The 21,765-nt window shown below is 43.8% G+C and overlaps 2 protein-coding genes across 2 annotated transcripts in view; both read right to left on the bottom strand.

Moving 5' to 3' along the window:
• Nucleotides 1-1,123: 1,123 nt before the first annotated feature.
• LOC139549710 (vitamin K-dependent protein S-like) lies at nucleotides 1,124-14,718 on the bottom strand. Its single transcript, XM_071360405.1, has 8 exons — nucleotides 14,442-14,718; nucleotides 13,674-13,789; nucleotides 12,356-12,545; nucleotides 8,739-8,900; nucleotides 7,494-7,659; nucleotides 6,406-6,563; nucleotides 5,377-5,602; nucleotides 1,124-1,729 (listed from the first exon to the last, which is right to left on the bottom strand). The coding sequence occupies exons 1-8, from the start codon at nucleotides 14,520-14,522 to the stop codon at nucleotides 1,590-1,592; spliced, it is 1,239 nt and encodes a 412-aa protein (XP_071216506.1). The 5' UTR covers nucleotides 14,523-14,718; the 3' UTR covers nucleotides 1,124-1,589.
• A 1,696-nt stretch (nucleotides 14,719-16,414) lies between these two features.
• Nucleotides 16,415-21,765, bottom strand: part of LOC139549705 (ras GTPase-activating protein 2-like) — a 46,008-nt gene continuing 40,657 nt past the window's right edge. Inside the window, exons 23-24 of the mRNA XM_071360396.1 lie at nucleotides 21,379-21,556; nucleotides 16,415-21,241 (exon numbers count right to left, since the gene is read on the bottom strand). Coding sequence (XP_071216497.1) covers nucleotides 21,211-21,241; nucleotides 21,379-21,556 — 209 coding nt within the window. The 3' untranslated portion in view covers nucleotides 16,415-21,210. The remainder of the gene's footprint in view (nucleotides 21,242-21,378; nucleotides 21,557-21,765) is intronic.

Genomic DNA, 21,765 nt, shown 5'->3' with positions numbered 1-21,765 from the left:
CTTTTTTCTGATCAAATTGACTTACTGTTTTTGGTTGTGCCAAGCTGCCCACACACACACACTCGTATTCAATAGAGATGTTGCCTGCCTGTCCTCCTCATTGCCTTAACATTGTTTACCATTGGTCTCACTAGTAATCTACCCCAGGATAATTTCGTTTGGGCCCAAAACTCATTAAGCAATAAGAAATGTGTTATTTCTTTGAACTCAATAAGCATAGATAGAGAGGGGGATGTGTCCGAAAATATCGAGCCCCTTGCCAGACAATGCATACCTCAAACTTCTGTGTTTTTTTCTTCCTTTTATAAAACATGTTCGCAATGTTCTTCCCCTGGTTACAGAAACACAAGGGTACAGAGCTGAGACAATTCCCCAACATCATCTAAGATGTCTCCTCTGACTGACAGAGCTCCTCACACACACTTTTTGTTTTAAGGAGCGAAGACAAATTCACAAAACCTTCCACTCGTGAGGGCTAAAAACCAATAAACCCAAAAGTAATTTGCTTGCACAATTGTGGAAATGTACAAGACAGAAGATGGTGTAATTATCTGGAGTTTCTTTCCAAGTAAAACACCAGATTCAACAAAAACTCACCAGGGGTCAAAGAGTTTCACAGGACAAAAATAGACCACAAGAACACTGGCTTAGTCTCTTTCTCAGGCAACTGTGAAAATCTGGGTTCAAATACTTTGCACGTTTGCTTTAGCCTGTCTCGAGGGCCAGATCGGCAGGCTTTGCACCTTTTGCGACGGTTCAATTGCGCTAGGCAAGCTCAATCGAGCTCAGCTAAAGCATTTTAAATGATTTAAAATGGCATTTGAATCCAAGTCTGCAACTGTATATGAGAGCTTCTGTCTGGTGAGATGATGAACTCCTTGTTTTTTAGTGTTCATGTCAATGATGATTCTAGAGTAACTGTTCTAAGGCTCTTCTGTCTGAAGTTATTTTCATAGGAAGTATAACGTAATACACAGAGATCAAACTTGCATAGCATCCATACAATACATTAAGAAATGGTTCAGGAACTTATCAGTGTGAGAAAGAATACAATGTTTTTGAACATTTGGACAGCTTTGGGGGAAGTTACAACATATATGTAAAAAATGCAATGCTACTCCAATAGCTATAAAAAGCAGCAAATGCTTTATTGCCATTCGCACAGACTTAACAAGAGTGGACATGGTAATTCAGCTGTACTGTTTAGCTTTACCTCCTTAGAGGGGAATTCTGCTGGAAATTACAGAAACAATATGCAGCAAATAAAGTGAAAGAGGCCATGTTACGGTTTTGCAGTGATGTACCAAGTTTGCCAAAAATGTATGCAAAACGATCTACACAAAGAAAACGCAATCCTTCTCTTGTTCTTCAAATGAACATCCCTCACATGTCAGAGATGCTTCAATACAAATACAATTAGAAAATACAATGTTACTGCATTCTGCAGTACTGTATTACATCTTGTTACATAGATAGCCACATGAGACAGTAAAATGTTGAGAGACAGACAATAGCCAAACAGAAAACAGTGTAGCCTCATGTATCCTTGTGTAGTCTTATAAGCAGTGTCGGGTGTAACTGCGGCTCCTTTACTTCCCATCTCGGATGTCGAGGGCGGCAGGGCAGCTGTGAGAGCGGACATCCCCGTGTTTGACCTCTGCCAGGTCAAGGTCAACGTTGACACCCTGGATCTTGGCCTGGAGACAGCCGTGGAAGCTGGACAGACCCTCTGGACACAGTCAAAGGTCAGAGATAGCCCCAGTTCAAGGGATTGAATTGTGCTTCTTTCCTTCCTCCCTTCCTAGAAGTAATCACTGATGAGAAATGACTGGACAGGTGAAGGCCACATAGGGCAGCTCTTTGTGACAGTATTTGCACGATTTCATAGCAGAAAAACAATGATAGCAGAAGAAAGACTCGTAAAGTTTAACGGCTCCCCGGGCTAACACCCCTACCTGCCCACACCCCTACCGGCCCACACCTCTACCGGCTCACACCCCTACCGGCCCACACCTCTACCGGCCCACACCTCTACCGGCCCACACCCCTACCGGCTCACACCTCTACCGGCCCACACCTCTACCGGCTCACACCTCTACCGGCCCACACCCCTACCGGCCCACACCTCTACCGGCCCACACCTCTACCGGCCCACACCTCTACCGGCCCACACCTCTACCGGCTCACACCTCTACCGGCCCACACCTCTACCGGCTCACACCTCTACCGGCCCACACCTCTACCGGCCCACACCTCTACCGGCCCACACCTCTACCGGCCCACACCTCTACCGGCCCACACCTCTACCGGCCCACACCCCTACCGGCCCACACCTCTACCGGCTCACACCCCTACCTGCCCACACCTCTAACGGCTCACACCTCTACCTGCCCACACCACTACTTGCCCACACCCCTACCTGCCCACACCTCTACCTGCCCACACCCCCACCGGCTCACACCCCTACCTGCTCACACCCCTACCTGCCCACACCCCCACCGGCCCACACCCCCACCGGTTCACACCCCCACCGGCTCACACCTCTACCTGCTCACACCTCTACCTGCCCACACCACTACTTGCCCACACCCCTACCTGCCCACACCTCTACCTGCCCACACCCCCACCGGCTCACACCCCTACCTGCTCACACCCCTACCTGCCCACACCCCCACCGGCCCACACCCCCACCGGTTCACACCCCCACCGGCTCACACCTCTACCTGCTCACACCTCTACCTGCCCACTCCCCTACCTGCCCACACCCCTACTTGCCCACACCCCTACCTGCCCACACCTCTACCTGCCCACACCCCCACCGGCTCACACCCCTACCTGCTCACACCCCCACCGGCTCACACCCCCACCGGCCCACACCCCCACCGGCTCACACCCCCACCGGCTCACACCTCTACCTGCTCACACCACTACCTGCTCACACCACTACCTGCCCACACCCCTACCTGCTCACACTGTTGTTTCATCTTGACACCATATGTCCATAGGAGTCATCATGATATATCATCTGGGAAATTGCCTGTAATTTGATACCTCTGCTACTCTCCACAACTCCTATCTCTTGCTGTGTTTGTCCTCAACAGAGGCTTCACCTCCACTCCTCTGGAACACAGCTAGATACGGAACACCTTGTATGGACTCACTGTACTCTACTGTATAAACACCAGTCGGTCTCATTAATAGCATTATAGGTGCAATCAAGTAACAGTTATGCGATTCGCCTCCAAGCACTTAAAGAAACCCATACTCTAGATTCTTCATCGCTCGGGTCAAAAGTTGTGCAATATATAGGGAAGAGGGCGTCAAACACGTATAGTGTACTTAAAGTGAGTTATGTTTTCAGATCTCAGACGTCTTCTATTGGGACAAGTCCATGTCCCAGGTCTTCTTTTGTAGATTCAACGATATCAAATGGAAAACATAAGCTCCATGTAACTTCCAGATTTGTTTTGCTTATCTTTTACATTCATTTGAGGTTTAGCAGGCACATAGCTGGATCTACCGTAATTTCCGGACTATAAGCCGCTACTTTTTCCCACGCTTTGAACCTTGCGGCTTATACAATGACGCGGCTAATTTATGGATTTTTCCCGCTTTCACAAGATTCATGCCGCCAAAAAACTGAGCACCGTCACATAATGTGACGTAAATCGAGCGAGCTCAAACTTCCCATCATTCTGATTACGGTAGTCATTTTGTCACCCTCATCATGGCAAAGACACGGAGAAATGCATATGATGCAGCTTTCAATTTGAAGGCGATCGATCTGGCTGTTGGAAAAGGAAATAGAGCTGCTGCACGGGAGCTTGGCCTTAATGAGTTGATGATAAGACGTTGGAAACAGCAGCGTGAGAAACTGACTCAGTGCAAAAAGACAACAAAAGCTTTCAGAGGAAAGAAAAGCAGATGGCCCGAACTAGAAAATGAGGCTTGGATGACAAGTGGGGAGAAATCCTTCACTAAAACGGGCCGCATGCGAAGAGCAACTTATGGTCAAGTCTGCCAGTGGGTCCTGACAGCGTGGAGCATTGTCAAAAAATCCACTATCATCAACGGGTTTCGAAAGGCTGGACTGCTGCGTGTTGAAGAGGGCAGCATGAGCACAGCGGGGAATTTGCCTCCGGATGAAAGTGACGAGATCGACAATGAAAACGATCCAACATCGGATGAAGCAATTCTGAGGCTATTCAACTCCGACACCGAAGGAGATGACTTCAGTGGTTTCAGTGCACAGGAGGAAGATAGTGACCAATGACTTTCTTGGTAGGCTACTGTTTACTGCTATTTTTTTAAATTTTTGTTACAAGCCGTGTTTCGTTAAAGCCTATTTATTTTTGTTACAAGCCGTGTTTCGTTTAAAGGCCTATTTATTTTTGTTACAAGCCGTGTTTCCTTTAAAGGCTGTGTAAAGTTCATTTGTTTCAATGTACCGGTAGGCACCTGCGGCTTATAGACATGTGCGGCTTATTTATGTACAAAATACATATATTTTTTAAATTCAGTGGGTGCGGCTTATATTCAGGTGCGCTTAATAGTCCAGAAATTACGGTACACAACCTGAAAACATCGGAGAAACTTTGAATTTCGAGTTTAATTTCCCTAAAAAGCAATCATAATTTAAAGGAGGAAGAAACGCTTTTTCTTAAATGTTTTACATCTGAATGTAGTCACCCATTTTTATTAGCTATATGTTGCCATATGACCTGGAAGCATATGGTCATTCACCTTTATTTAACCAGGTCGGCCAATTGAGGACAAGTTCTCATTTACCACTGCGACCTGCCCAAGATAAAGCAAAGCAGTGCGACACAAACAACAACAACACAGAGCTACACATGGAATAAACAAACGTACAGTCAACAACACAATAGAAAAAAACCTATATACAGTGTGACATTAGCTTATCTGATTTGTGAGGTGATCCAGGAAACATGAATATAGAGGACAATTAATAGTGGACGAGAGGAGAGGATTCTGGGACATGGTTTGTGGAAAAGAATGAAAAAAGAAGAATGAGGTGAAACGAAGGAGAGAGCTGAAAAGAAGAGAAACGTTTGAGGGTGAGAGAGTGTGGGAAGAGTAGAATAGTAGAAAGGTGGGATGGGTCCGCACTTAAAAACATGTTGCATTAAGCTTACTTCATTTTAGATGTTTTTATTTTCACTGCATCAGGGATAGCGTACACAGACGTTTCGGCTTTGCGGCCTTCGTGTGTAAGAGTAGAATAGTGAATGAGTAAGAGGATTAGGATCAGTTGATGTGGGAAGACAGCACGGATAAGATTGGAGGAGAAAAGTATCAGGCCTAAAGTAGTGCACTATGTAAGGAATAGTGTGTCATTTGAGACTCAGTGCTCACCTGGCCCGCCCCCCAGGTACACCCTGCTCCCTGGTTGGCTCAACACCCTCTTCAGGAGCTCGTAGTCCCCATCCGTCAACCTCATGGTTGCCTTGGTTACGCCCATGCCAATCACTAGCTGGCCTGGCCTCACCTGCAGCTGCAGGAACTGACTCTCACCTGAGCAGAGGGTCTGAGGGTAGCTGCACGACCAGAACAGAGTCCCCCTCAAACGCAGCATCAGTTCCTAGGGCACAGGAAACCCAAACCATGGATGAATCCAAACTTATCCAGGAGAGATTGTTTTTGCATTATATCACCCCATAAGTTAATGCTTCGTTTAGGGTTTAAAAAGACCTCCACTGGCCGGACAAATTGTCAACACATTGTCAAATGGAAACAAATTTCATAAGGATTGTCAGCGAATGCCAGATCAACAATCGGTATCAACAGAACAATCTGCAACAGGAAACAGCAACACATCTGTTTGTGCCCTAGACAGACGTAAAGGGTAAAAGTCAGGGTTTATTCCACACAGCACAAAGAATGTGTGTTGAAGGCCAACAGAGATCTATTCACATAGATATTTGGGGGGATTTCCAGTAGTTAAAACATCTAAAAGTATGGCATGCTGACAGTGACAATTTCAACAAAGCCTCTTTTGGAAAGTTTGACCTCTTCCTGCTTTGCATTTGGCATGACATCACAACATGGGAGCATTGGGCTAATCAAGTCAGGTCCCAGACTCAACGGAGGCAGGAGTGTGTGAGTGTGACTTGTATGTGACCTGCTGCTGTGTGTACAGTATGTGTATGTGTGGGTGTGTGTTTGAGTGACCCGTGTGAGTTTGTGTGTGAATGAGAGTGTATGAGTGTGTGTGTCCATGCGTGCGTGTATAGACCATGTCTTTGCCATTATGCCATTCTTAAAGATCATAAGCATTTCCAAAGCAGTAATAGTGAAGGAATGAGAGAAGATAGAGACTATAACATAACAAAGTGCTGGTCCAGATCAGTTGAGTCTTGAGGCTGTATAGTTCTGGTGTGTTACCTGTGAAGGGTGGTTGAGTTTCAAGGAGAGGATGTAGTCGTTCTGAGTGTCTACCAGGATGAAGAGAAAGCCTCTGGCTGAAACCGTTCTGAGAGCTAGCTCCACAGAGAGAGTCCAGTCTGCACCATCTGGCTCAGCTGAAGAGTTTCCCAGCAACACTGCAGACACAAAGACAAACATAACATACATATCACTCTGCACGCTAATCTATGCACTTTCTTGTTTATACAACCATGCAGTGTTCCTTTTACAGACCATTGAATGTCTTCACGCTTTTTACTTTACTGACAAAACAAGGAAAGCACCAGATTCAAGTACTTAAACTTCAGCTTCAGATGTTATTGAAGTAATGGCAAGAAGGCAATACCATGGGACAGTAGCTACAGTACGGGAGCATGTGAGACTGTCTGTGGAGATGGCAGGCAGCCTAGCGGTTACTGGCCCAACGCCAGTAACCGAAAGGTCGCTGGTTCAAATCCCCGAGCCTGCAGGTGGAAAATCTGTCGATGTGCCCTTGATCAAGGCACTTAACCTTAATTGCTCCTGTAAGTCGTTCTGAATAAGAGCATCTGCTAAATTATGTAAATGTAAATGAGATGGGAGTTAATCAGGGATTCATTCTTAAAAGGGGTAGGTTTCCACATTTTTAGCCGCAATCTTAATTGTTTTCTTCCCGCAAGAGTTCTGTGTTCCTCTTAGAATTCAAATACAGGCTCTACAAAAATCCCTGTGAAGAAAAAGATTAATGGAATGGGAGTATAAAAACTATGAAAAACTAAAACTACAAGTTGAAAACTTCTTTACCAAAATCTTTCATTCTAAGTCCAACACGTCTTTTGGCGTGATATTGTTATCAATATTGCAATATGTACAATTTTGAAACAACTGTTTCCAACATTTTTCAGTCCCAAGTTTTCATTGTTTCATTGTTTAATTCTAAAACCAACAAATAACTTATATTAAGGTAAACTACCGCTAAATGTTTCCAGGGACCTAAAATATAGGGCCCAGAATTCTTCCCTGTCATGGTGCGTGGACAGAAAAAAATATTGTCGCTTGTCATGTGACGGGGAAGTGAGGTGGCCTACCTAGAGAGCTGAAACCAACAGAGCCGACTCCAGTAAAGTAGGACCCAGGGGCAATATGTTCCCAGCACCTCTGCACCTTGGAATCCTGCAGGGTCCGCTCTAGGATGCTGGAGTCCTGTCTGACCCAGTCCCAGCTCCGCATGCAGCCATCCAGAGGAGGGTTCAGCTAGACAGACAAACAGACAGACAGACAGACAGACAGACAGACAGACAGACAGACAGACAGACAGACAGACAGACAGACAGACAGACAGAAATGGTATAGAAAAACAAGCCCCATGTGATTGCCCTTCACTACATAGCCCTGCTCTTTCTTGTTTGTATTTGTCCATTGCAAAATAGTCCAATTCAGATTATGAGGGACAGTGGGTGCATTCGAAGAACAGACACGTGCTGTTTGTGTTGGGTATAAAATATAGTAAAATTATAAGAATTGCAGTTCATGCTCCCTCAGGAGTGGTTGAACTCTGAGCTCTGCTTTGATCTGTTGTTCTCATCATGGTGAGAAAGTTGGTGTGCCAGAAAACTGTCTCAGGATGTGCGGTCCATCTGTGAAAATCATTATTAGAGTTGGCGAGAGCACAGTGGTTATCATTGCACACGGATTAGATAAGCAAATCTCACGTTAAGAGAACCAGCCAGATTCATGGTTAACTCCCATCTCCACAGACAGTCTCACATTCTTCCATATAGTTAGTGTCCCACTAGCAAGCCTTCAATGTTCCACCCCATGCCCTCCCTCTTCTGCAACCCAGGCCATGTCCCAAATGGCACCCTATTCCATTTATAGGTCAAAAGTAGTACACTAAATAGGGAATAGAGGGTAATTTGGGACGTAACCCCTGTGTAATTATTACAATGGTTCCCAAGCCTTCTGCAGACAAACATCTTCCCCCATAAAGCTCCCTCTTCAAATTCTACCCCTTCACTTGCTCTCTCCATGCCCCACCACACTCCCACCCCATCTATAACCCTGTGTTTTATTACTGTTGCTCCGAACCATGGAATGTAAAGGTCCTAACCTTTACTGTGCAGACCCAAAAACCGTCAAAAACCTCTCACAACATGCTAGCACTACCCATTCTAATTATCTCTCACCCCCACCTCCAGCCTGTCTGTAACCCTGCTGTGTCCCTGTTAGGTCCTAACCCCTCTACAGACCCACATTCCTTCCCATTGGTCCTCTCACATGCTCCCATTCTGCTCCCTGTCAGTCTGGTGGGGGGAAACAGGACTTAGACTCACCCCCAGGGTAACGGCGCTATCTGGGAGCAGGTCTCCGATAGAGATTCTCAGGACGCCGTTGCCTATCTCGGCCCTCTGGCTCTCAGCAGACTGCTGCACTGTGATGGCTGTCTCCGAGCCAACGCGTACAGCCACAGTTCCCTCATGTTTCATCACTGCAATCTGCATCCACAAACAATGTACAGGTAAGATTTAGAGTTCCAGACACTTGTAGAATTTATGCCAAGGTGCATTGAAGCTGTCGTGGTGGCCCTAGGCCCTACAAAGACACTATATGTTGGTGTTTCCTTTATTTTGGCAGTTACTTATACATGCCCCACATTATAATTATGTTATTATGGTTACAGTGGCTTGCAAAAGTATTCACCCCCTTGGCATTTTTATTTTGTTGTATTTGATTTACACAACATGCATACCACTTTGAAGATGCAAAATATTTTTTATTGTGAAACAAACAAGAAATAAGACAAAAAAACTGAGAACTTGAGCATGCACAACTATTCACCCCCCCAAAGTCAATATTTGTAGAGCCACCTTTTCAGCAATTACAGCTGCAAGTCTCTTGGGGTATGTCTCTATAAGCTTGGCACATCTAGCCATTGGGATTTTTGCCCATTCTTCAAGGCATAACTGCTCCAGCTCCTTCAAGTTGGATGGGTTCTGCTGGTGTAAAGCAATCTTTAAGTCATACCACAGATTCTCAATTAGATTGAGGTCTGGGCTTTGACTAGGCCATTCCAAGACATTTAAATGTTTCCTCTTAAACCACTCAAGTGTTGCTTTAGCAGTATGCGTAGGGTCATTGTCCTGCTGGAAGGTGAACCTCCGTCCCAGTCTCAAATCTGTGGAAGACTGAAACAGGTTTCCCTCAAGAATTTCCCTGTATTTAGCGCCATCCATCATTCTTTCAATTCTGACCAGTTTCCCAGTCCCTGCCGACGAAAAACATCCCCACAGCATGATGCTGCCACCACCATGCTTCACTATAGGGATGGTGTTCTCGGGTGATGAGAGGTGTTGAGTTTGCTCCAGACATAGCGTTTTCCTTGATGGCCAAAAAGCTCAATTTTAGTCTCATCTGACCAGAGTACCTTCTTCCATATGTTTGGGGTGTCTCCCACATGCTTTTTGGCAAGCACCAAACGTGCTTGCTTATTTTTTTCTTTAAGCAATGGCTTTTTCTGTACACTCTTCCGTAAAGCCCAGCTCTGTGGAGTGTACGGCTTAAAGTGGTACAGATACTCCAATCTCCGCTGTGGACCTTTGCAGCTCCTTCAGGGTTATCTTTGGTCTCTTTGTTTCCTCTCTGATTAATGCCCTCCTTGCCTGGTCCATGAGTTTTGGTGGGCAGCCCTCTCTTGGCAGGTTTGTAGTGGTGCCATATTCTTTCAATTTTTTAATAATGGATTTAATGGTGCTCCGTGGGATGTTCAAAGTTTTGGATATTTATTTTTTTATAACCCAACCCTCTGTACTTCTCCACAACTTTGTCCCTGACCTGTTTGGAGAGCTCCTTGGTCTTCATGGTGCCGCTTACTTGGTGGTGCCCCTTGTTTAGTGGTGTTTCTGACTCTGGGGCCTTTCAGAACAGGTGTATATGTACAGTGGGGAGAACAAGTATTTGATACACTGCCGATTTTGCAGGTTTTCCTACTTACAAAGCATGTAGAGGTCTGTAATTTTTATCATAGGTACACTTCAACTATGAGAGACGGAATCTAAAACAAAAATCCAGAAAATCACATTGTATGATTTTTAAGTAATTAATTTGCATTTTATTGCATGACATAAGTATTTGATACATCAGAAAAGCAGAACTTAATATTTGGTACAGAAACCTTTGTTTGCAATTACAGAGATCATACGTTTCCTGTAGTTCTTGACTAGGTTTGCACACACTGCAGCAGGGATTTTGGCCCACTCCTCCCTACAGATCTTCTCCAGATCCTTCAGGTTTCGGGGCTGTCGCTGGGCAATACGGACTTTCAGCTCCCTCCAAAGATTTTCTATTGGGTTCAGGTCTGGAGACTGGCTAGGCCACTCCAGGACCTTGAGATGCTTCTTACAGAGCCACTCCTTAGTTGCCATGGCTGTGTGCTTCGTGTCGTTGTCATGCTGGAAGACCCAGCCACGACCCATCTTCAATGCTCTTACTGAGGGAAGGAGGTTGTTGGCCAAGATCTCGCGATACATGGCCCCATCCATCCTCCCCTCAATACGGTGCAGTCGTCCTGTCCCCTTTGCAGAAAAGCATCCCCAAAGAATGATGTTTCCACCTCCATGCTTCACGGTTGGGATGGTGTTCTTGGGGTTGTACTCATACTTCTTCTTCCTCCAAACACGGCGAGTGGAGTTAGACCAAAAAGCTCTATTTTTGTCTCATCAGACCACATGACCTTCTCCCATTCCTCCTCTGGATCATCCAGATGGTCATTGGCAAACTTCAGACAGGCCTGGACATGCACTGGCTTAAGCAGGGGGACCTTGCGTGCGCTGCAGGATTTTAATCCATGACGGCGTAGTGTGTTACTAATGGTTTTCTTTGAGACTGTGGTCCCAGCTCTCTTCAGGTCATTGACCAGGTCCTGCCGTGTAGTTCTGGGCTGATCCCTCACCTTCCTCATGATCATTGATGCCCCACGAGGTGAAATCTTGCATGGAGCCCCAGACCGAGGGTGATTGACCGTCATCTTGAACTTCTTCCATTTTCTAATAATTGCGCCAACAGTTGTTTCCTTCTCACCAAGCTGCTTGCCTATTGTCCTGTAGCCCATCCCAGCCTTGTGCAGGTCTACAATTTTATCCCTGATGTCCTTACACAGCTCTCTGGTCTTGGCCATTGTGGAGAGGTTGGAATCTGTTTGATTGAGTGTGTGGACAGGTGTCTTTTATACAGGTAACGAGTTCAAACAGGTGCAGTTAATACAGGTAATGAGTGGAGAACAGGAGGGCTTCTTAAAGAAAAACTAACAGGTCTGTGAGAGCCGGAATTCTTACTGGTTGGTAGGTGATCAAATACTTATGTCATGCAATAAAATGCAAATTAATTATTTAAAAATCATACAATGTGATTTTCTGGATTTTTGTTTTAGATTCCGTCTCTCACAGTTGAAGTGTACCTATGATAAAAATTACAGACCTCTACATGCTTTGTAAGTAGGAAAACCTGCAAAATCGGCAGTGTATCAAATACTTGTTCTCCCCACTGTATATATATATATACACACACATACACTGAGATCATGTGACAGATCATGTGACACTTATATAAAGTCCACCTGTGTGCAATCTAACTAATTATGTGACTTCTGAAGGTAATTGGTTGCACCAGATCATATTTAGGTGCTTCATAGCAAAGGGGGTGAATACATATGCACACACCACTTTTCAGCTTTTTATTTTTTTGAAACAAGTAATTTTTTTCCATTTCACTCCACCAGTTTGGACTATTTTGTTTATGTCCATTACATGAAATCCAAATAAAAATCAATTTAAATTACAGGTTGTAATGCAATAAAATAGGAAAAACGCCAAGGGGGATGAATACTTTTGCAAGGCACTGTAAAGTATAGCCTACTGTCACAAAGTCATTTAGAGGACACGGTTCAGGACTTCACCTTCTTCCACTCCCCGTCACTGATCTTGGACCCAGAGGTGACGAGGACCTGTCCATCCCCGCGGCTCGTCTGGACGCTCAGGTTCCCATGGATCACAGCAAGCAGGAAGTAGTTCTGCTGCCCGCCGATGTCCCCAAAGAATATCACCCCCTCAGGGTCCAGAGTACGCAGCTCAAACTCAGAGTCAAAGCTACAGATGGACAGAAAGAGACAGACATGTCAAAACACACAGAACAGCGTTACATCTTATTGAGCATACACTGAGTGTACAAAACATTGATCTGGGAGGGGTTGAGTGGAGCTGAAGAATGGGATTCATAACAAGATAACTAATGTAAAATATACTGTGCCCGTAAAATGTATATAGGTTCAGAACTTTTGTGAAACAGCACAGTTAAAAATATATGGCAAATAGAAATCAAACTGGATGGTCTTCAGAGATAGATGGGAGGGGTTGATGGTAGCTGAAGGATGGAATTAAAAACAAACAAAAGATAACTATCGTAAAATACACTGTGTCCGTAAAATGTATATAGTATGTATAAGCTGGAAGTAGAAGCCTAAGTTTTGTTGTCCATTAGTTTACTCCAATTAAGGGAGGGGTGGTAGGGTTAGGGGAAAATAATAAAGGAAAATATATTTAAATAAGATACACACTCACACCAAAAAATATATGGGGGATTGGACATGATGCTACAATCTATCTGCAGTATTAAAGCTACCCCCTAAAAAAAAAGAAGCTCTTTCCATGACATAGACTGACCAGGTGAAAGCTATGATCCCTTATTCATGTCACTTCAATCAGTGTAGATGAAGGGGAGGAGACAGGTTAAAGAAGGATTTTTAACCCTTCAGACAATTGAGACATGGATTGGCAAGACAAAAATGGAAGTTTGTTTGAACAGGGTATGGTAGTAGGTGCCGGTTTGTGTCAAGAACTGCAACGCTGATGGGTTTTTCACACTGAACAGTTTCCTGTGTGTATCAAGAATGGTCCACCACCAAAGGACATCCAACCAACTTTCCACAACTGTGGGAAGCATTGGCGTCAACAATGGGCAACTATCCCTGTGGGACGCTTGACACCTTTTAGAGTCCATGCCCCGACGAATTGAGGCTGTTCTGATTGCAAAGGGGGGGGGGGGAGGGGTGCAACTCAATATTAGGAAGGTGTTCTTAATGTTTTGTACACTCAGTGTATGTAAATGAGAGACTAAGTGAGACCTGGTTCAGTCAGTGTGGTTCAGCCAGATGTGCCCGGCTGGTTAAATGCTCTGAAAGGAGAGTGCTCAGTGGTGTCATGATCTCTATAGCCTACCTGGTCAACTCTGTGACCTTGTACTCCAGAATGGGGACATTCCCCACAGAGCTGTTCCCAGTGTACAGGAGATGTGAGGACCTGGACTCGACAAAAGAGTAGCATTCCGGTGATGGCTATGGGGTTGAAACAGCACAAAAATACTGTTCATGTAGGCAAACATTGTGATGATAGGAAAGCTAGCTAAACCAACAAGAGAGACATTTAAATAACCAAACAATTTCTAACAATTGCTGCACTAATTAGAATATGGAGGAAAAACCTGTGCAAGTGTACTCACAGTAACTGTGTTAGCGGGGTTGGGTAGGTTACTTTCTAAATGTAATCCGTTATGGTTACTAGTTACCTGTCCAAAATCAGTAACCAAATATTTGGATTACCCAAACGCAGTAACATGTTACTTTTGTATTACTTTCCTCTTAAGAGGCATTAGAAGACAAAAAAGATCCATCAAATGCATTTGGTGTCATCCTAGTGGTCTCTGATTTGTGGTCACACTCGCTCAGGTGGAACAAAGCTAAAAACTTGCAAATTTTTTCAATGCTCAATTGAATGTCATTGAGAAAACAGAAAAGTGTAATGTATTTTTTAAAAGAAGTATTCGTCTAGTTTTTCAAAAGTATCTGTAATCTGATTGAAAATATTTTTTTCTGGTAACGTAACTGATTCCGTTTTGTAATCAGATTATATGCAATCAGTTACTCCCCAACCCTGTGTGTTAGAGAGTAGAACCGTATAGTAAAATAACGTCATTGTGTCGCCTCTTACCTCCAGTGTCCGTTCAAGCGTTGGATGAACCCAAATCCCTAGGGTCAGCAGAGCCACCACAAACCTCTTCAATGCAAACATGATCTACTAAGGTCTACTTCTTTTCACGGTCCTTTGGGGTGCTTGCTTCTCTTAAACAGACGTTCCTTATGGGGTTTATATTCTATACTTGTCAGGTCCGATTCGTTGGTCCTTGTCCCTCGCTGGCCCTCAAGGTTTTGTACTGGGCTGGAGCATCAGCTGATGAAGCAAGAGCTACAGGGAGTCTGAGAAGTCTTAAGAAATCGGTCTCTTTCCCAGAGTTTCACAAACCTGGCCGTAGCAGACACAACAGCAGATAAGAATGGAGACGAGACAACAAAATAAACCATGATTGGGAGGTCACTGTCTGGGTCAAGGAGGTGCGTGTTTGTGTGTTTCAGATAGTGTCCAAACCACAGAAATCATATTATGTAATTATTTGGTCCAAACACAGAGTGGGACATTGTCACTTTTTGAAGTCATTGCTCTTGGGAGGTTCCATTTTATGTTTAAAGCAATGGTCTATTTAACAAATTTGTTTGGTTGACAGAAAAAAAGATGGCGTAGTAGAAATTCAAGTACCTTCCAAATCCATCTTAAGCCATGCTGTGGCATCTTAAAGAGATTTGTTTTACATGTTTTTGATATTACATGCTTCCTTTCATTTGAAAAGAAAGACTGGTATCAATCTGCAGGAGTAGGGTAGACTGTGTGAACTGCAGGTGGAAATTGAGAAGTCTCACGCTAGGTGCTCGAGTAGCACATCAAAGCAATGTCAGACGATAGAGACAAAACAAATGAAGAATCTTAGCCAGCAAATGTTCCGACTTAAATGACGACTTAATTTCAGTCACAACATTGTTGTGTAAAGAGAATGGTCTGATGAAAGAGAATGGTATTTTGTCTTTACATTGACGAATGTATTAAGATGTACTTTTTGGTCATGGAAGTTATCAAAAGTTACAGTCCAATATGTGCCTTCAGGTGAATGCAGCTGGTGCTTGAAAATGGTACCAGGGCTAAACAATAACATATACTGTTGTACACAGGTGCAGTCCTCGGTTAGGAGGACAGGGGAGGCAGGCTGTCACACTACTCTTCCTCTCTCCCGCTTCTTCTTTATCTACAGCAGGGTCGTCCAAAGTGGGGCCTGCGGGCCAAACATGGCCCTGGACGAAATTAGATTTGGCTTGCCAGAGGATTGTTTTTTTTGTTTTTTCCCCCCAAGCCCAAAAGTTTGGGCACTCTGATTTATGCAAAGAAATTCTAGGGGAAGACACTTAAATCCAAGATGCCACAGATGTTCAAGTTATTGAGAAGATTCCACTGAAGTGGCATCAGAGGCAATTACTGGGAAGTAAAAAATAGCTTTATTGGTTTGTGGATGATTAGTTGTTCGATGTGAAGTGCTGCCAATAGTAAAACCCTTTCCCAAACTGAATAAAACTGTTTATACATCTCAGAGTTGGCTGGGTGACTCCCCAGCTTTCGAACAATCTAATGAAAAGGATAGCAGGTTAGGATTTTTCATCATGAATCTTATCCTGCAGGCAGCTCTGCAGTGGTCAGTAGCTATCACAGTCACAAAGTCATACAATCTGAACCCAAACCTTAAACTACAACGAAAAACGCCCATTTTTGTTTTCATGAATTTTGACAATATAGAATATTTTGACTTTGCAGCTGGTCCATCTAGCGGAAATTGCTCAGTTCTGCCTCCAGGACAATACTCATCCCATTAAACAGCAACCTGCTAAATAATATAGCCCCTTCTTGTGTACTCCCCCAATGTCTTTTATAGCTTGGTTCCAGATCTGTTTGTGCCATCTTACCAACTCCAATTACCATAGGAAATGGTAAGGTGGCACAAAGAGATCTGGGACTAGGCTAACATTTCTACTCTCCTCCGCCTTCCCTAGAGCTGACATTTAGTAAAGACCACACACCTGAAGTGAAAGGGTTGGCAACATGTTTATTGTAAATTATTTCAAATAAAACAGGAGATAAGATGACTTTCTGGTTGTGAAAAATAATCCAAAAATGTTTAAATAACAAAAGCAACAACAGAAATATGTACTCCAGTCCTGTATGCAATGATACGTTTACAGGTTTGAAATATGAAAACAACCGATTCTCTTTGCGGTGATTGATTTTAACATTCGAAAGGCTGCTGATGATGTCATGGCGATGACTTCACAGATACTGTTCACATGAAGGCCTGTCGACTGCTAACCATAACTTTTGACTTCCCATGTTATGTTAAATTATCCAACTTTAAAAATGACTGGGCCACACACACACAAAATGTTTCTGATTTAAGTTATAAGTTCACTGTTGACTGGTAACAGTGTCACTTGTACCTATACTGTGATCAAAGCAACAAAACCCCTAGAACGTACAGTACCATCCCATCTGACCAAGCCAACCTGTACATTGTACAATTGTGTCACCCCAAGTTCTCTTTGGGTGTGGGTGAGTTAGTAAGGCCACTGCACGTTTGGATTCATGGGTCTAAAAAAGGTTCTGACAACGTTAGACACATTATGATAAAACATCTGACTGTCAGAGGTAAGGTGAAGAGAAGATGCAGTGATTGAAAATTCCCTTATGATTGAAAAACGTTTGAGATTAGTGAAAGAAAACCAATGAACCAACAAGCTCACTCATGATGACATCTTTACCTACGCATTAGAATGACAAAGGACAAGAACCATGAGGCCTGAGAGCCTTTAGCAAAACCACTGACAAACAAAGTCCGGTGGGACCTAACCTGGGTCGCGTTCATTAGGCACCAAACGCAAGAAAACTGACTGTAAACAGGTAGAGGCTCCTTTTTTTCCCGTTGCAAAAAGTTTCCACTTCGTGCTCTAATGAACATGACCCTGGTGTTCGAGACAAAGTTAAACTCCGTAACGTTGCATAAGCTATAGACAGACTCCGCAGCACGCTACCATACATTAGACTCTGTGACATGAAGAAAAGCAGCAAGCTTCCTAGTACCACTGAAGACAAAGAACAAGGTACCGTAACGCACCAACACAGATTTTTTTTGCCGTGTTAAAAAAACATACATACAAAAGGTACTCTAAAAAAATATATACTGTTAAATATACAGGACATGCATGATAGAAATTTATGACCGACCAAAGACAACTTCTGACAGGAAATATTTCCATAAGCCAAACAAAAATATATACGAAACATGGTTAACCCTGTACTAACTGTGTTACACGTTCCCTTCTTGTTGTTGATCCAAGCTCAAGTTTTTAGGCATCTGTTTTAACAAACTGTTGCTCCTACGAGTTAACAGATAAAAATATACAGAACGGTGCAACTGTGGACTAATGCTGCGTTCATAACTGTCGTTCCTACGGGTTGACTGATAAAATATAAAGAACGGAGCGACTATGTGGACTAATGCTGCGTTCATAACTGTCGTTCCTACGGGTTGACTGATAAAATATAAAGAATGGAGCGACTATGTGGACTAATGCTGCGTTCATAACTGTCGTTCCTACGGGTTGACTGATGAAAATATAAAGAACGGAGCGACTATGTGGACTAATGCTGCGTTCATAACTGTCGTTCCTATGGGTTGACTGATAAAAATATAAAGAACGGAGCGACTATGTGGACTAATGCTGCGTTCATAACTGTCGTTCCTACGGGTTGACTGATAGAAATATAAAGAACGGAGCGACTATGTGGACTAATGCTGCGTTCATAACTGTCGTTCCTACGGGTTGACTGATAAAATATAAAGAACGGAGCGACTATGTGGACTAATGCTGCGTTCATAACTGTCGTTCCTACGGGTTGACTGATAAAAATATACAGAACGGAGCGACTATGTGGACTAATGCTGCGTTCATTACCTAATTCAACCTCCCTGATAAAAACTTTGATATTTACCACATAAGACTGGGAAGAAAATCCACTTGACTGCCCCAACTCGTATTTACACTGAAAAAATAAACACAACATGTAATGTGTTGGTCCCATGTTTCATGTGCTGAAATAAAATATCCCAGATATTTCTCATATACACAAAAGGCTTATTTTTCTCAAGTTTTCTACACAATTGTGTTTACATCCCTGTTAGTGGGCATTTCTCCTTTGCCAAGATAATCCATCCACCTGACAGGTGTGGCATATCAAGAAGCTGTTTAAAACAGCATGATCATTACACAGGTGCACCTTGTGTTGGGGACAACAAAAGGACACTCTAAAATGTGCAGTTTTGTCACACAACACAATGCCATGGAGTGTGCAATTGGCATGCTGACTGCAGGAATGTCCACCAGAGCTGTTGCCAGTTTACTGTTAATTTCTCTACCAAAACGTTGTTTTAGAGAATTTGGCAGTAAGTCCAACCGGCCTCATAACCCCAGACCACGTGTAACCATGCCAGCCCAGGACCTCCACATCCGGCTTTTTCACCTGTGGGATGGTCTGAGACGAGCCACCCGGACAGCTGATGAAACTCGGTTTGCACAACCAAATCATTTCTGCACAAACTGTCAGAAACCATCTCAAGGAAGCTCATCTGCATGCTCGTCATTCTCACCAGGGTCTTGACCTGACTGCAGTATGGCGTTGTAACAGACTTCAGTGGGCAAATGCTTACCTTCGATGGCCACTGGCACACTGGAGAAGTGTGCTCTTCATGGATGAATTCCGGTTTAACTGTACCGGGCAGATTGCAGACAGTTTGTATGGCATTGTGTGAGTGAGCGGTTTACTCATGTCAACGTGTGACACATGGTGGCAGTGGGGTTATGGTTACACAGGCTACAATCAACAGCCTGATCAACTCTATGTGAAGGAGATGTGTCGCACTGCACAAGGCAAATGTTGTTCACACCAGATACTGATTGGTTCTGATCAACACCCCTACATTTCTTTTAAGGTATCTGTGACTAACAGATGCATATCTGTATTCCCAGTCATGTGAAATCCATAGATTAGGGCCTGATTAATTTACTTCAATTGACTGATTTCCTCATATGAACTGTAACTCAGTAGAACCTTTGAAAGGGTTGTGTCTATGTTTTTGTTCAGTATACTATTGGGAAGCTCATCTATCATCCCTGAGCTCAGACTTCTCCCACATGCTGACCTCTGATGTCACCTACTAAGGAAATTACCTTGATAACAGCATTTTTGGCAGTTAAATCTAACAAAACATTATTTATAAAAAGCCATCAATTTATATGGTTTTTTGAACACTATCATTTGTTTACAAGCATGACAGCTGTACTTTTATTTTATGGTTGACGCAGCTTGTTGTACATTAGCCAATCAGCGTTTCTCAACTAGTTCAAAGCACGTGAATGCATCCAACCGGTATTTACGACTTCACAACTGGTAATTACCACCTTCCCACTTGGCTATGAACACAGCAATAGTCCTCAGTCTAAAACACACAAAACAATGAATGGGGCCTAAGTAATATATGTGTGTTTGCCTGATTGTAGATCTATCCAATCACATTTGACTACCAGTTAATGTGGGCCAGTGATGAGGATCTAAGGGGCTAGATTGGCAAGTGAAGGGGGATTGTCTAGCTTGTTGCGATTGATTTGCAGTGACACCACTACATGGTTGTCACAGACATTTCTAGACTACCGACCACGGTCCATCTGCATTTCCAGAGAACATTATAACGTTACTCAATCAAATCGTTTAAATCGTTAAAAAGAGGAACAATGCAGTTACCAAAATGTACATGAACGAAATATATACTGTATTTCTCTCCATTTAAAAAAAGTCTGTATTCAAAATACATTTATACCCTTTTTTCCCAAGTCGACCTTACGATAATTGTCGTCTTTGGTGTAAGAAAATTAGCTATTAAAATCTACAGGCTATAAATGTTATTGTACAGGAATGGAAAGGAGAACGTACTCGAGATCATTGAACTGATCGATATGGGGGGTATACTGATACCACGTATCTAAAACGATGCCATCTGGAATATCCCAAATATGTAAAGTGCTTCGGCATTAGTCCCTAACTCGAGGACACGAGAGATTGTTACACATACATCCATTAAGAAAAATAAGGCAGATCGGTCTCATCCACTTAACTGTACTCTGAAACACCTACATTTGTTCAAAGCACAGAGGTGGACAGAGGAGGAAGAAGAGAGTACAGTTAAGTGGACCCTTTGATAGAAAAATGAGAGAAACAAAGTCAGCTTGCTGTTTAGTCGTAAACGGACGTCAAACAGTGAAGCCCCAAGAGATTGTGAGAGCATCATCTCGATTGTTGACGATCGAGATTGAAAACATTGAGTGAATAAAATGGAGTATTTTAGCAGCCTATTCACACACACAAACACACTCCAACTAATGATGTTGTATGGTCTTTGTGCAAATCAAGTAGAAGACGAGAGCAAGCACATATTCCTCTGATTAGAGCAGTGGTGTGTGAGAAAGAGAGAAGGATGGAGACAGACGGGGAGAGCTAGAGAATAAAACTCAACCAAGGTTCTCCTCTTCTGAACCAATGAGAGCTTCTGACCAGGTTCAGGTGACACTTCCGCTATTGGACCCTCCGTCCAGTCACACTTGGTGGAGAGGGAAGCGGGGGCAGAGCGCGACCTTGGGGGTGTGGGTTCTTGGTCCTCGCGAGGCGGGCATCGTTCTCAGTGTCACTCTGGGGCTCCAGTGTAGAACTGTGGCAGGTGGCATACTGCCATTTGCTGGAATGGCTGTCTCAGGCCAGACAGACCCACCTAGACTCGTTAGGATGTCTTCCCAACTATCGGATTCTCTCTAGAAAGACACAGTAAAACAAAGAGGATAAATATTTACGTGGCTGTCTATTCATGTGTGTGTGTAAGTATAGACATATCCATGTGTGTGTACAAGTGTGTGTGAGTATAGACATAGGCATGTGTGTGTATACTTACTGGCTGCCGTACTGCGCGGTGCCGCTGCGGGTGTCGTGCTCTCTCTGCAGCTCCTCCAGGATGTGTGTGATCTGCCGCACTGTGTGGAATGTCTCCTTGGAGTCCTGGATGGTGAACAGGGAGTAGTCGTCCTGCTCCCTCGGAGGACCCTGGTACACAGCGATGCTGGCACACGCATCTGACCACAGGAGACAGTTACATAAGGTCATCATCACAGGCTATCACAGCAAGCTACTGTTGCCAGATTCACACTAAAAAGGGCCAAACCGAGCCAAGCCAATCAGAGCTGTACTGGGCTGGCCTGGTTAGTCATACACAATAGTTGCTGGAACCGAGCTGGAAAGGACAATGTGAAAAGAAAATATCAGAGCCAGCAGGGTACGGTTC

Source organism: Salvelinus alpinus, chromosome 22 (genome assembly GCF_045679555.1).
Source record: "Salvelinus alpinus chromosome 22, SLU_Salpinus.1, whole genome shotgun sequence".
In the NCBI taxonomy this organism is placed as follows: domain Eukaryota; kingdom Metazoa; phylum Chordata; class Actinopteri; order Salmoniformes; family Salmonidae; genus Salvelinus; species Salvelinus alpinus.
This window is presented reverse-complemented; position numbering and strand designations above follow the sequence as displayed.

What these genes read in the sequence shown, in the direction of transcription:
- LOC139549710 (XM_071360405.1), bottom strand. Translation starts at nt 14,522, where the DNA reads ATGTTTGCATTGAAGAGGTTTGTGGTGGCTCTGCTGACCCTAGGGATT. An exon ending in GTGACGGGGAGTGGAAGAAG is followed by an intron (nt 8,901 to 12,355) that starts GTGAAGTCCTGA and finishes TTGTGGATGCAG; the next exon opens with ATTGCAGTGATGAAACATGA. An exon ending in GTACCTGGGGGGCGGGCCAG is followed by an intron (nt 1,730 to 5,376) that starts GTGAGCACTGAG and finishes GACTGTGTCCAG; the next exon opens with AGGGTCTGTCCAGCTTCCAC.